The sequence below is a fragment of the Sinohyriopsis cumingii genome, chromosome 3 (assembly GCF_028554795.1).
Source record: "Sinohyriopsis cumingii isolate HCF-2022 chromosome 3, ASM2855479v2, whole genome shotgun sequence".
In the NCBI taxonomy this organism is placed as follows: Eukaryota; Metazoa; Mollusca; class Bivalvia; order Unionida; family Unionidae; genus Sinohyriopsis; species Sinohyriopsis cumingii.
The window spans coordinates 137,717,774-137,732,190 of NC_142963.1; the positions used below are offsets into that span (position 1 = coordinate 137,717,774).

The window sequence follows — 14,417 nt, forward strand, 5'->3', positions numbered from 1 at the left end:
CCCTGAATAGCATCACCAAATCCATCTCCGTAAGTAGCTTTATAGACTGGTAATCGTGAGTTCACCGCTCTGACCTGTACGGGTTTACGATGATTATTATGTATGATCATCTTTTTTAATTTACCATTTAGTTAACAACTAGTCATCAACAAGTTCATCGATAAGTTTTCGGTAAACTCCGATATCCATGATACCACCTTGAAGTAATCGCCGACAAATATCAGCTGCTTCATTAATTATTTCTGGTGAATTATTTCCAGCTCGTTTTCCTCCTATGAGAACTTCTAACCATGACACATCATTAATGATATTATCAGGACATAAACCAGATCCTGTTTTAGGTTCATCTTGAGGTGTTTTAAATACTGTTGGTTGCATCACTGGATAAAGTACTTCAGTGATGACCGGAGATATGTCAGGTGAGTCACTTCTTCGAAATCCATGTGGTGAATCTACCGGTGAATATGTCATTGCCGGCGCAGAAATTTTTTTTACGTTGTAAAGGTGGAGGAAGTTTATACTGGGAGAGTTGTTCTTGTTGTTTCAGTCTCTCTCTATAAAGTCTTTTTATTTCTTCTTTAATAATTTTATATTCTGGACCTCTAGCTTGTTTTTTGTTGTAATATACGCGATATATATATTTAATGAGATTATCATCATTTACATTTTCATGACGGGGTTTTAAAATACTAGACTTATTAAATAGTATATTTAATATTACTTCGGGTAATTGTTCTTCTTTAGTATTTCTAATTTCTTCAACAAACCCTTTCCTAAATTTTGCAATCAATTCTACATATTTTTCTACTAGTTCGGGTTCAGGTGTATGTTCTTTTTGCACGTCGGCAACTTCAGTACGAAGTTTTCCAATACTTTCAAGTATTTCCTCACCAACAGGTGGAGGTTGAGCCGCAGCTATAAATTCCCTGGCTATGCCAGGTGGAAGATCTTGTAAAATCTTCTTTGTCTGTTTAGTTCTTCTTGCTATTGTTTCGGTTTGTTCTGCTGTTTGTTTTGATACCGGAAGATCTTCTTTGATGACAGTTGTAACTTTTTCAGTAGCTGCAGTGACGGGTTTAAACAGTTTTTTAGTTTCTTCTTCGTACTCAACTTGTGCTTTTTGCTGCGCTTGTAGATTTTTTCTAAATGAGTCTCTGACAGGAAGAAATTTTTTAATTGCTTCTAATCGTTCTCGTGCTATTCTTGCAGTATGAGATTCTGGATGTACCATTATTTTTAATATAACAATTTTTAATTGATATCAGCAGAAGGGATGATGATAAAATTAAATTCAATTAAACAGATATCATTAATATAATGAACAATTGTGTGTGGCTGCGTCAAGGAACCACTAACAAATGTGATAAAAAATGTCGTGGAGAATATTGCAAAAAACATAATTATCTTATAAAGAAAAACCCTCATGCTGGTCCACGAAGTTGTGTTGGATGCAACAACGGCGTTAGAGGATTATATCAGATTTGCAAAACTTGCGGCGGAGATCGATACAGAAGTTTGATGATATATTACAGAAAAAGAAAAAACATAAATCCAAAAATAGAAAAACCACCATCAGAACTTGAATATTACTTGAAACATAGAACAAATTCCCAGGATTCAGATGAAGATTCCCAGGATTATTCAGAATAACATAGCAGCAGAGAGGGCTTTGTCTACAATTCTGTTTGGGACAAACAATAATTGTAGACGTGGTATTGATCTCTATGAATGGTCACTATTTTTTTTGTCTAAACACAAGGGTGACCATTCCCCTAAGTGGTCTGTTCACCCTCTCTGCTGCTCAGAATGATCTATCTTAGCTTCATAACAAGTCATGCCAAGTATAATGAGAATCTATCAAAGGGTCATGCCAAGTACAATGAGAATCTATCAAAGACTCATGCCAATTAGGATGAGAATCTATCAAAGGGTCATGTCAAGTAGGATGAGAATCTATCAAAGGCTCATGCCAAGTAGGATGAGAATCTATCAAAGGCTCATGCCAATTAGGATGAGAATTTATCAAAGGGTCATGCCAGTTAGGATGAGAATCTATCAAAGGGTCATGCCAAGTACAATGAGAATCTATCAAAGGGTCATGCCAAGTACAGTGAAAATATATCAAAGTGTCATGCCAATAAGGATGAGAACCTATCAAAGGGTCATGTCAAGTAGAATGAGAATCTATCAAAGGGTCATGCCAATTAGGATGAGAATCTATCAAAGGGTCATGCCAAGTATAATGAGAATCTATCAAAGGGTCATGCCAATTAGGATGAGAATCTATCAAAGGGTCATGGCAATTAGGATGAGAATCTATCAAAGGGTCATGTCAAGTAGGATGAGAATCTATCAAAGGGTCATGCCAATTAGGATGAGAATCTATCAAAGGGTCATGCCAATTAGGATGAGAATCTATCAAAGGGTCATGCCATTTAGGATGAGAATCTATCAAAGGGACGTGTAAATTAGGATGAGAATCTATCAAAGGGTCATGCCAATTAGGATGAGAATCCATCAAAGGGTCATGTCAAGTAGGATGAGAATCTATCAAAGGGTCATGCCAATTAGGATGAGAATCTATCAAAGGGTCATGTCAAGTACGATGAGAATCTATCAAAGGGTCAAGCCAATTAGGATGAGAATCTATCAAAGGGTCATGCCAATTAGGATGAGAATCTATCAAAGGGTCATGGCAATTAGGATGAGAATCTATCAAAGGGTCATGTCAAGTAGGATGAGAATCTATCAAAGGGTCATGCCAATTAGGATGAGAATCTATCAAAGGGTCATGCCAATTAGGATGAGAATCTATCAAAGGGTCATGCCAATTAGGATGAGAATCTATCAAAGGGTCATGCCATTTAGGATGAGAATCTATCAAAGGGACGTGTAAATTAGGATGAGAATCTATCAAAGGGTCATGCCAATTAGGATGAGAATCCATCAAAGGGTCATGTCAAGTAGGATGAGAATCTATCAAAGGGTCATGCCAATTAGGATGAGAATCTATCAAAGGGTCATGTCAAGTACGATGAGAATCTATCAAAGGGTCATGCCAATTAGGATGAGAATCTATCAAAGGGTCAAGCCAATTAGGATGAGAATCTATCAAAGGGTCAGGCCAATTAGGATGAGAATCTATCAAAGGGTCATGTCAAGTACGATGAGAATCTATCAAAGGCTCATGCCAAGTACAATGAGAATCTATCAAAGGGTCATGCCAATTAGGACGAGAATCTATCAAAGGGTCATGTCAAGTATGATGAGAATCTATCAAAGGGTCATGCCAGTTAGGATGAGAATCTATGAAAGGGTCATGCCAAGTAGGATGAGAATCTATCAAAGGGTCATGCCAATTAGGATGAGAATCTATCAAAGGGTCATGCCAATTAGGATGAGAATCTATCAAAGGGTCATGCCAAGTATAATGAGAATCTATCAAAGGGTCATGCCAGTAAGGATGAGAATCTATCAAAGGGTCATGCCAATTAGGATGAGAATCTATCAAAGGGTCATGCCAAGTATAATGAGAATCTATCAAAGGGTCATGCCAGTAAGGATGAGAATCTATCAAAGGGTCATGGCAATTAGGATGAGAATCTATCAAAGGGTCATGCCAAGTATAATGAGAATCTATCAAAGGGTCATGCCAGTAAGGATGAGAATCTATCAAAGGGTCATCCGAAGTAGGATGAGAATCTATCAAAGGGTCATGCTGATTAGGATGAGAATCTATAAAAGGGTCATGCCAATTAGGATGAGAATCTATCAAAGGCTCATGCCAAGTATGATGAGAATATATCAAAGGGTCATGCCACGTAGGTTGAGAATCTATCAAAGGGTCATCCCAATTAGGATGAGAATCTATCAAAGGCTCATCCCAAGTAGGTTGAGAATCTATCAAAGGGTCATGCCAATTAGGATGAGAATCTATCAAAGTGTCATGCCATGTACGATGAGAATCTATCAAAGTGTCATGCCATGTACGATGAGAATCTATCAAAGGGTCATGCCAAGTACGATGAGAATCTATCAAAGGGTCATGCCAAGTACGATGAGAATCTATCAAAGGGTCATGACAAGTACGATGAGAATCTATTAAAGGGTCATGACAAGTAGGATGAGAATCTATCAAAGTGTCATGCCATGTACGATGAGAATCTATCAAAGTGTCATGCCATGTACGATGAGAATCTATCAAAGGGTCATGCCAAGTACGATGAGAATCTATCAAAGGGTCATGACAAGTAGGATGAGAATCTATCAAACGGTCATGCCAAGTAGGATGAGAATCTATCAAAGGGTCATGCCAAGTACAATGAGAATCTATCAAAGGGTCATGCCAAGTAGGATGAGAATCTATCAAAGGGTCATGCCAAGTAGTATGAGAATCTATCAAAGGGTCATGTCAAGTAAAATGAGAATCTATCAAAGGGTCATGCCAATTACGATGAGAATCTATCAAAGGGTCATGCCAATTAGGATGAGAATTTATCAAAGGCTCATGTCATGTAAAATGAGAATCTATCAAAGGGTCATGCCAATTTGGATGAGAATCTATCGAAGGGTCATGCCAGTTAGGATGAGAATCTATCAAAGGGTCATGCCAATTAGGATGAGAATTTATCAAAGGCTCATACCAAGTACGACGACAATCCATCAAAGGGTCATGCCAAGTAGGATGAGAATCTATCAAAGACTCATGCCAAGTAGGATGAGAATCTATCAAAGGGTCATGCCAAGTACAATGAGAATCTATCAAAGGGTCATGCCAAGTAGGATGAGAATCTATCAAAGACTCATGCCAAGTAGGATGAGAATCTATCAAAGGGTCATGCCAAGTACAATGAGAATCTATCAAAGGCTCATGCCAAGTAGGATGTGAATCTATCAAAGGGTCATGCCAAGTAGGATGAGAATCTATTAAAGGGTCATGCCAAGTACAATGAGAATCTATCAAAGGGTCAAGTCAAGTATGATGAAAATCTATCAAAGGCTTATGGCAAGTACGATGAGAATCTATCAAAGGGTCATGCCAAGTAGGATGAGAATCTATTAAAGGGTCATGCCAATTAAGATGAGAATCTATTAAAGGGTCATGCCAATTAAGATGAGAATCTTCAGAGGGCTTAGAAAATATAAGCAGATGAAATTTGTTTTACAAAAACCTTCATGCAAATTTAGTAAGACTGTGACCTTCAGAGATGCCAACTCTAGAGAACAAAATATCAAAGCGTGGTAAGTGGCATAGCCACAAATACATGCCTAAAGCACACTAAGCTTGTGGGGGAAGTGTCTGGGTAATGATCTCCTGGTTATTGTTTAAGAAGAAATACTTAAAATGGCAATCTGGTGCATATTTTAAAAGTATTTTTGGGAAAAAAAATCCTTAATGGAAATTAATGTCGTAGATAAAAAATTTACCCATTTGTTTGGCAACAAACTTTAAAAACAAATAACAGTACTGACACCAGCATACATCATACCATCAGCAGGAAACACTGTGTAAAACTTAGGTTCAGATTTGTCACCAGTGGAAGTGGTAGGTCATTTCTTCAAGAACGTTTGCAAAGTCTGTTTCTGTATTTATAATTATTGATCATTTCCAGCCCCCCATAAAACCCTTTGGATCTTTGAAGCAGAGCCACTGCTATGATACACTAGTGAAATTGATTAGCTCTTTTATTTTCATATGTCTCTCTAACTCTGTTCCTTATCAAGTCTGGATTTTGTCATGCCAGGAAAATCTTCAGCATATTTCTTACAAAATTTCTGTTTGTCCTTTATCCTTGTTTTTTTTTAAATAGTTTTGATGGAAGCGTTTTGAAAAAAATCAAAGAGTTCAAAGCCAAACTTTTAACTACTAGACTCAAACAGTGGAAGAGAACGACTGAACAAAAACCAATATCAGCCAATGAAAAGCATGATATAATTATGACCAGTGAAAATGAGGGAACTAACTATTATTCAGCCAATACAATGGAGGGCTTTCAGCTTGCACCATTTTCCAAAATGGCAAACACATTATGAAGAAAACGTTTCTGCTTAAGGATTTAAAAAAGAACCAAACAATTACAAAATCCCATTTCTGAATGTCAGATATATTGGAGGTTTTCGTGTTTTTCATTGGAGCATGGATTTTTTTCAGAAGGATGGCCTAATTCTTGGATCAATTCCGAAGTATGCATCAATAGACCCTTTTAATTTGATATTTGGATATAAACAGACCATTTCAGACAGTTTGAATTAGTTTATTCCAAACTGTACTTCTTTTTTTTAGAATGTAATAGAAGGCAGGTATTTGCCACACAAGGAAAAGACTAGTAATTCATTCTTTGTACATCAATCAATATTGACATGTAAAGGAAAAAAAACCTATTTCATACACTAGAAAGCCCAAGTATATAACACATGTATTTCTTTGACAAAAATGAGCACAAACTTTATGATCAATTAAAATGATGTGCTTTGAGTCATTTTCTCAAGATAAATATCTCTAAAGCAGGAAAATGATAAAAGCCTCCTTAACTACAAGTTTTGCACTCGGTACGCAGTCAATATAATTTTGATCTGCTGGACAAAATTGAAATTCTGTATGCATATAGACAGAATCTATGTACAAGTTGAAAGCACTAATAAAAGTCAAGAAAAATTACAAATAAAACATACCATGACAATGGCCCCAACCCCAATTATTAGGAATGGTATCCAATGTTCCACTGCCCCCACCCCCCAACTAGTACCCTCTGCAATGAATAATTAGTGGTCTGATCCCTATAGTAATATAGAATAACATATAAAATCTTACCACATAGGAGAATGTAATATGGTTGGCTTTGGCATCATACTGGTTGTTGATTGTGACAACTATTTGACCAGTACCAGTGACGGGGCTTGCTCCAGTGATGCATACTATCCTGAAAATGTGCAAGACTTTTTAATAAAAAAATCTCTCAACTTAAACTGTATTCATTTAATGTTGGGGCATATGGAAATAAATGGTGCAAGGGCTGGGGTAGTTAAGGTACAGACTGAAGTGGTTATGGTATCCGGCCGAGGTGGTTAAGGCATGGGGCTGAGGTGGTTAAAGCATGGGGCTGAGGTGGTTAAGGCATGGGGCTGAGGTGGTTAAGGTGGTTAAGGCATGGGGCTAAGGTGGTTAATCTATATGGCCAAAGTGGTTAAGGTATAGGGCTGGGGTGGTTAAGGTATAGGGCTGGGGTGGTTAAGGTATAGGGCTGAGGTGGTTAAGAAACAGGTTAATGTGGTTAAGGTTAAAGGCCAATATTTTTTTGGTATCACTACTAAATGACTGAAAGAAGATGGCCTGTTTAATGTGCTGAATGATCATTACAGCACCAATCGAAGGACTTACATATATGAATACCAATTTATCTAACTTTCTTAGATTGCATCAAAATTACAATATTAACATCAACAGGTATAGACACTGATTAGAAATCAAATACTGAACCTCATAATTAGTTTGAACAAACTAGCAACATACAGAGATACTTTGCATTCTCAATGTCTTTAATCTCTCTTGAAAATATATCAAACATTTTGTCAGTGCCCTTGACAGCAACATACAGAGATACTTTGCATTCTCAATGTCTTTAATCTCTCTTGAAAATATATCAAACATTTTGTCAGTGCCCTTGACAGCAACATACAGCAATAATTTGCTTTCTCAGTGTCTTTAATCTCTCTTGAAAATATATCAAACATTTTGTCAGTGCCCTTGACAGCAACATAGAGAGATACTTTGCATTCTCAATGTCTTTAATCCCTCTTGAAAATATATCAAACATTTTGTCAGTGCCCTTGACAGCAACATACAGCGATAATTTGCTTTCTCAATGTCTTTAATCTCTCTTGAAAATATATCAAACATTTTGTCAGTGCCCTTGACAGCAACATACAGAGATACTTTGCATTCTCAATGTCTTTAATCTCTCTTGAAAATGTATCAAACATTTTGTCAGTGCCCTTGACCTTTAACATTGAATTATTGATGATCACGCCCTTGACCCTAACAATAAACTTGACCATCTGTAACAATACTTACTGCACAGGAGCAATGTAACGCTCTTTCACAGGAGTGCAATGGACTTTGCCACCATTTTCAATATAGACACCACTACTGATGTCACTGAAACTTTTTCCCAGGTTTTTTCCTGTGATAGTGAGATTGGTACCTCCATCCTTTGGCCCCGAGGTGGGTTTAATCTGAAAAATAACTGGATATCATATATATGCCTTTCACAATATAAAGCAATTTGTATTTTTTGTGCCTGGCAAGTAACTTGTCCTATTGGTGCCTGAGAAGTAACTTTCAATTTTTGTGCCTGAGAAGTAACTTGCACTTTATGTGCCTGACAAGACTTGTGTTTCTTTGAATATAAATTTTCAAGGTAATGTTACTGATACAAAATCTTGCTGCATGTGATGTTTTGTTACATGAATTTGACTTACTGATACAAGATCTTGCTGCTTGTGATGTTTTGTTACATGAATTTGACTTACTGATACAAGTTCTTGCTGAATGTGATGTGTTGTTACATAAATTTGACTTACTGATACAATATCTTGCTGCTTGTGATGTGTTGTTACATGAATTTGACTTACCGATACATGATCTTGCTGCTTGTGATGTTTTGTTACATGAATTTGACTTACTGATACAAGATCTTGCAGCATGTGATGTGTTGTTACATGAATTTGATTTACTGATACAATATCTTGCTGTTTGTGATACTTTGTTACATGAATTTGACTTACTGATACAATATCTTGCTGCATGTGATGTTTTGTTACATGAATTTGAGTTACTGTTACAATATCATGCTGCATGTGATGTTTTGTTACATGAATTTGACTTACTGATACAATATCTTGCTGCTTGTGATGCTTTGTTACATGAATTTGACTTACTGATACAATATCTTGCTGCATGTGATGTTTTGTTATATGAATTTGACTTACTGTTACAATATCTTGCTGCATGTGATGTTTTGTTACATGAATTTGACTTAACTGTTACAATATCTTGCTGCATGTGATGTTTTGTTACATGAATTTGACTTACTGATACAAGATCTTGCTGTTTGTGATACTTTGTTACATGAATTTGACTTACTGATATAATATCTTGCTGCATGTGATGTTTTGTTACATGAATTTGAGTTACTGTTACAATATCTTGCTGCTTGCGATGTTTTGTTACATGAATTTGACTTACTGATACAAGATCTTGCTGCTTGTGATGTTTTGTTGCATGAATTTGACTTACTGATACAAGATCTTGCTGCATGTGATGTTTGTTACATGAACTTGACTTACTGATACAATATAATTTGCTGCTTGTGATGTTTTGTTACATGAATTTGACTTACTGATACAAGATCTTGCTGCTTGCGATGTTTTGTTACATGAACTTGACTTACTGATACAATATCTTGCTGCTTGTGATGTTTTGTTACATGAATTTGACTTACTGATACAAGATCTTGCTGCATGTGATGTTTGTTACATGAACTTGATTTACTGATACAATATAATTTGCAGCTTGTGATGTTTTGTTACATGAATTTGACTTACTAATAAAAGATCTTGCTGCATGGGATGACTGTTAATATATGAATTTGACGTACTGATACAAGATCTTGCTGCTTGTGATGTTTTGTTACATGAATTTGACTTACTAATGCAAGATCTTGCTGCATGTGATGTGTTGTTACATGAATTTGACTTACTGATACAAGATCTTGGTGCTTGTGATGTTTTGTTACGTGAATTTGACTTACTGATACAAGATCTTGCTGCTTGTGATGTTTTGCTGCATGAATTTGACTTACTGATACAAGATCTTGTTGCATGTGATGTGTTGTTACATGAATTTGACTTACTGATACAATATCTTGCTGCTTGTGATGTTTGTTACATGAACTTGACTTACTGATACAATATAATTTGCTGCTTGTGATGTTTTGTTACATGAATTTGACTTACTGATACAAGATCTTGTTGCATGTGATGTTTGTTACATGAACTTGATTTCCTGATACAATATAATTTGCTGCTTGTGATGTTTTGTTACATGAATTTGACTTACTAATACAAGATCTTGCTGCATGGGATGTGTTAATATATGAATTTGACTTACTGATACAAGATCTTGCTGCTTGTGATGTTTTGTTACAAGAATTTGACTTACTAATGCAAGATCTTGCTGCATGTGATGTGTTGTTACATGAATTTGACTTACTGATACAAGATCTTGGTGCTTGTGATGTTTTGTTACGTGAATTTGACTTACTGATACAAGATCTTGCTGCTTGTGATGTTTTGCTACATGAATTTGACTTACTGATACAAGATCTTGTTGCATGTGATGTGTTGTTACATGAATTTGACTTACTGATACAATATCTTGCTGCTTGTGATACTTTGTTACATGAATTTGACTTACTGATACAATATCTTGCTGCATGTGATGTTTTGTTACATGAATTTGAGTTACTATTACAATATCTTGCTGCTTGTGATGCTTTGTTACATGAATTTGACTTACTGATACAATATCTTCCTGCTTGTGATGTTTTGTTACATGAATTTGACTTGCTGATACAAGATCTTGCTGCATGTGATGTGTTTTTACATGAATTTGACTTACTGATACATGATCTTGCTGCATGTGATGTGTTGTTACATGAATTTAACTTGCTGATACAAGATCTTGCTGCATGTGATGTGTTGTTACATGAATTTGACTTACTGATACAAGATATTGCTGCATGTGATGTGTTGTTACATGAATCTGACTTTAAGTTTGCAGGATTAATTATCATAAGCAAGCATGATTACAGGTTGTGATGCAAACACCTATATTTTCTCAAATTTTACAAAGGCAAATATGCGAATGCAAGCTCTGTTAACACCTCCATATTCTCCAATTTTACACTGCCAAGCATGCGGCCAATTGCTGTGATGCTAACACCTGCATTTTCTAAAATTTACTTGAAATAACCTCTTCCATGTTTTTCTGCTATTCTTTATCTCCTTTAGGGCAGGATTTGATCAGTGCAGATTTAATGATAAAATGTTAAGGAGAAAATGGTACTTTTTAGGACTCCTCAACAAGTCCAACACAACCAAAATAATATTGCATTTTCTTTCAGCATTAATATTTAAGTTTAAAGTCCCTGGATACATTCTATTCTGGCCTTTCAGCAAGATACTGTATTCTACTTTTTCTGAAAAGTATATTTAGATTTAAAATGACTGAAAGAAAACAAAAACTTCCTGGATTCATTGTATACTGGCCTTTCCATTATAAACTACCTCATTCATTGTATACTGGCTTTTCCATTATACACTACCTTATTAATTGTATACTGGCTTTTCCATTATATACTACCTAATTAATTGTATACTGGCTTTTCCATTATACACTACCTCATTCATTGTATACTGGCCTTTCCATTTTACACTACCATATTAATTGTATTCTGGCCTTTCCATTATACAATACCTCATTCATTGTATACTGGCCTTTCCATTATACACTACCTCATTCATTGTATACTGGCCTTTCCATTATACACTACCTCATTCAATATATACTAGTTTTTTCCACTATATACTATCTCCAATACCATGATTATAATGCCATAGATTTTACCTTCATGATCTCAGGGTTGGGGCAGGTGGCAGAAGTGGGAAGCCACATGGAAGAACATCGGCTGTTGATGGTACAGTATCGGTCACACCATCCACATTTGTATTGATTCTTGAGAGTCAGACATCCACCACATGAGTCTGCCATTTTGTCACATTTGTACATGATTACTGAAAGATGGAAAACAAGCACTCTAGAAAACATGTAGAATTTAACTATTCCTGGAGACTACAAGAAATAATTTGCAACTAGTATTGTGCTGACATGCTGTTCAACAGGATACTTACATAATACATACATAGCCTAAAACAATATATATATAAATGTGAACAGAGTAATGCAAACAGCACTTGATATTCCTGTCACAAGACTGTTACCCTATAAATAACTTGATCTTTGAACTAAGGTCTCAACTGCACTAAGATAATGGGTGGACTCATCAAAATATCTGCCAGGGTTAAAAACTGACATCCGGGACAAGTTAATAGGACAATAACTTAAATTATCCCTTACTGTGACCTTGACCCTGAGTAAGGGGGTATAAGTGTGAATATGTAGGACACTGTCAAATCAACAGGCTAACGTTCCATTTAAATATATAATATAAAGGTCATGACCTTGACCTGGAGATAAGATATATAGCTATAAATATGAAACACTGTTGAGTTATGATATATTTCATTAAAATATGTACAGTGGTTCAAAAGCTGTTCAAAAGAAAATTGATAAAAAGTCTAAGAAAGATTTTTTTCTTCCTGTGACCATCTTAAGTTAGTTGGAATGACTAAGATATGTAACATAACATCACTATAATATATATCTGTATAACTGACTAAAGTTTCATTAACATATCAGAGGTACTCACATTATATTCCTGACAAGGATACAAGTCAAAGAATTACATTTTTCCTTGCTGTAACCTTGACACAAAGTGTGTAGCTGTAGCATATCCTATACGTCTGTATATTATATATAATTAGCTCCTATTTAATTGCTGGGTATAGGGAGACTTTTCAGGAGGAAGAGGGACTTCGTTATCACTAACCATTTTCCCTCCTTATTTGGGCAATAAGTCCACACACTTTTTCCCTTGGACAAAAGAAGTGCCTCTCTAAAGAAGAATGGGTAGAAGGGAGTTTTGTGATCCAGCAATAACTTGTTAAGTGTCAAAAGCAGGATCTATGTAGAGGTGGAGACACTCCACATAGACTGCCAAGGACATCGAAAGGACATGCCATGACACATTATCAACAGCCACCAACAATCTGCATAGACCTGCTGGGGACAAGGACTTCTCCATCAATAAACTGAAGGTGAGTGTGGAGTGATTTCTGAATAAAGGAGAAGCTACTGATCCCTCTTTCAATGGATGTGTGGTAGCTTCCCAAAAACAGGGAGTGTCCTAGATCCCTCAGATTAGAGGGAATCATCCTGGGATGGAGGGGAGGACCTTCAGCTAAACCCCATAGTGCATCATCAAAAGGACAACTTATTAGGCAACCATCAGTACACCAACTTTTAGTCACAATACATATGTGGGATGAGTGTCCTACAAGGTCAATATTTACCCACACCTTGTGTCATAAATGGTCTTATTATGCCCATATTTATCATCACCTTGAGTGTCCTACAAGGCCTTCCTATACCCACATTTACTCACACATGCTGTGTCTTATGAGGCCTCCTTATGCCCATATTGACCCACCTTGTGTCCTACAAGGCCTTCCTATGCCCACATTTATCCACTTTCTTTGTCTTACGAGGCCTCCTTATGACAATTTTGACCCACACCTTGTGTCCTACAAGGCCTTCCTATACCCACATTTACCCACACATGCTGTGTCTTATGAGGCCTCCTTATGCCCATATTGACCCACCTTGTGTCCTACAAGGCCTTCCTATACCCACATTTACCCACACTTTCTTTGTCTTACGAGGCCTCCTTATGACAATTTTGACCCACACCTTGTGTCCTACAAGGCCTTCCTATACCCACATTTACCCACACTTTCTTTGTCTTACGAGGCCTCCTTATGACAATTTTGACCCACACCTTGTGTCCTACAAGGCTTCCTTATGTCCACACTGTCTTATGAGGCCTCCTTATGCCCATATTTGCCCACACCTTGTAAAAAACTATCAGCTGAAAGAGAAAAGACATAGAAGAAAAACAAAAACAATATGAACTGGAACCAGAAATGGGTAGGATATACTTACTGTATAATTTGTTACTAAAAATAGGGGATATATTTACTGAAACACCACTTAACTGCAAGGTGCAGAGTGCAGACATTCTTCAAAAACATTGAAAAGAAACACAGACGTACAAATTAAAAGCGTTGACTGGACAAAATAACTATAACCATTCCAAAAAAGACATATTTAGTCAAAAAGAAACCAAATAACAACTACAACAAAGATAAAAATTGTCCATCATTCAGACCTGTATGTACATTTAATAACTGACCTAACAAGATAGGTTACAAGTACAGAAATCAAGTTATTCTATTCTATGATACATTTAATAACTCTCCTAACCTGCAAGTACAGAAATCAAGTTATTCCATGTTACATGTAATAACTCTCCAAACCTGCAAGTACAGAAATCAAGTTATTCCATGTTACATGTAATAACTCTCCAAACCTGCAAGTACAGAAATCAAGTTATTCCATGGTACAGGTAATGACTCCTATAACAGGATGGCTTAGTAATATGTTGTGATTACTGACTATT

General features: G+C 36.2%; 1 protein-coding gene across 1 annotated transcript in view; it reads right to left on the minus strand.

Annotated features, from left to right (window-relative positions):
- LOC149803939 (plexin-A1-like) overlaps positions 1-14,417 on the minus strand; it is a 444,256-nt gene that overhangs the window by 102,195 nt on the left and 327,644 nt on the right. Inside the window, exons 13-15 of the mRNA XM_089953750.1 lie at positions 11,687-11,853; positions 8,072-8,232; positions 6,812-6,920 (exon numbers count right to left, since the gene is read on the minus strand). Coding sequence (XP_089809876.1) covers positions 6,812-6,920; positions 8,072-8,232; positions 11,687-11,853 — 437 coding nt within the window. The remainder of the gene's footprint in view (positions 1-6,811; positions 6,921-8,071; positions 8,233-11,686; positions 11,854-14,417) is intronic.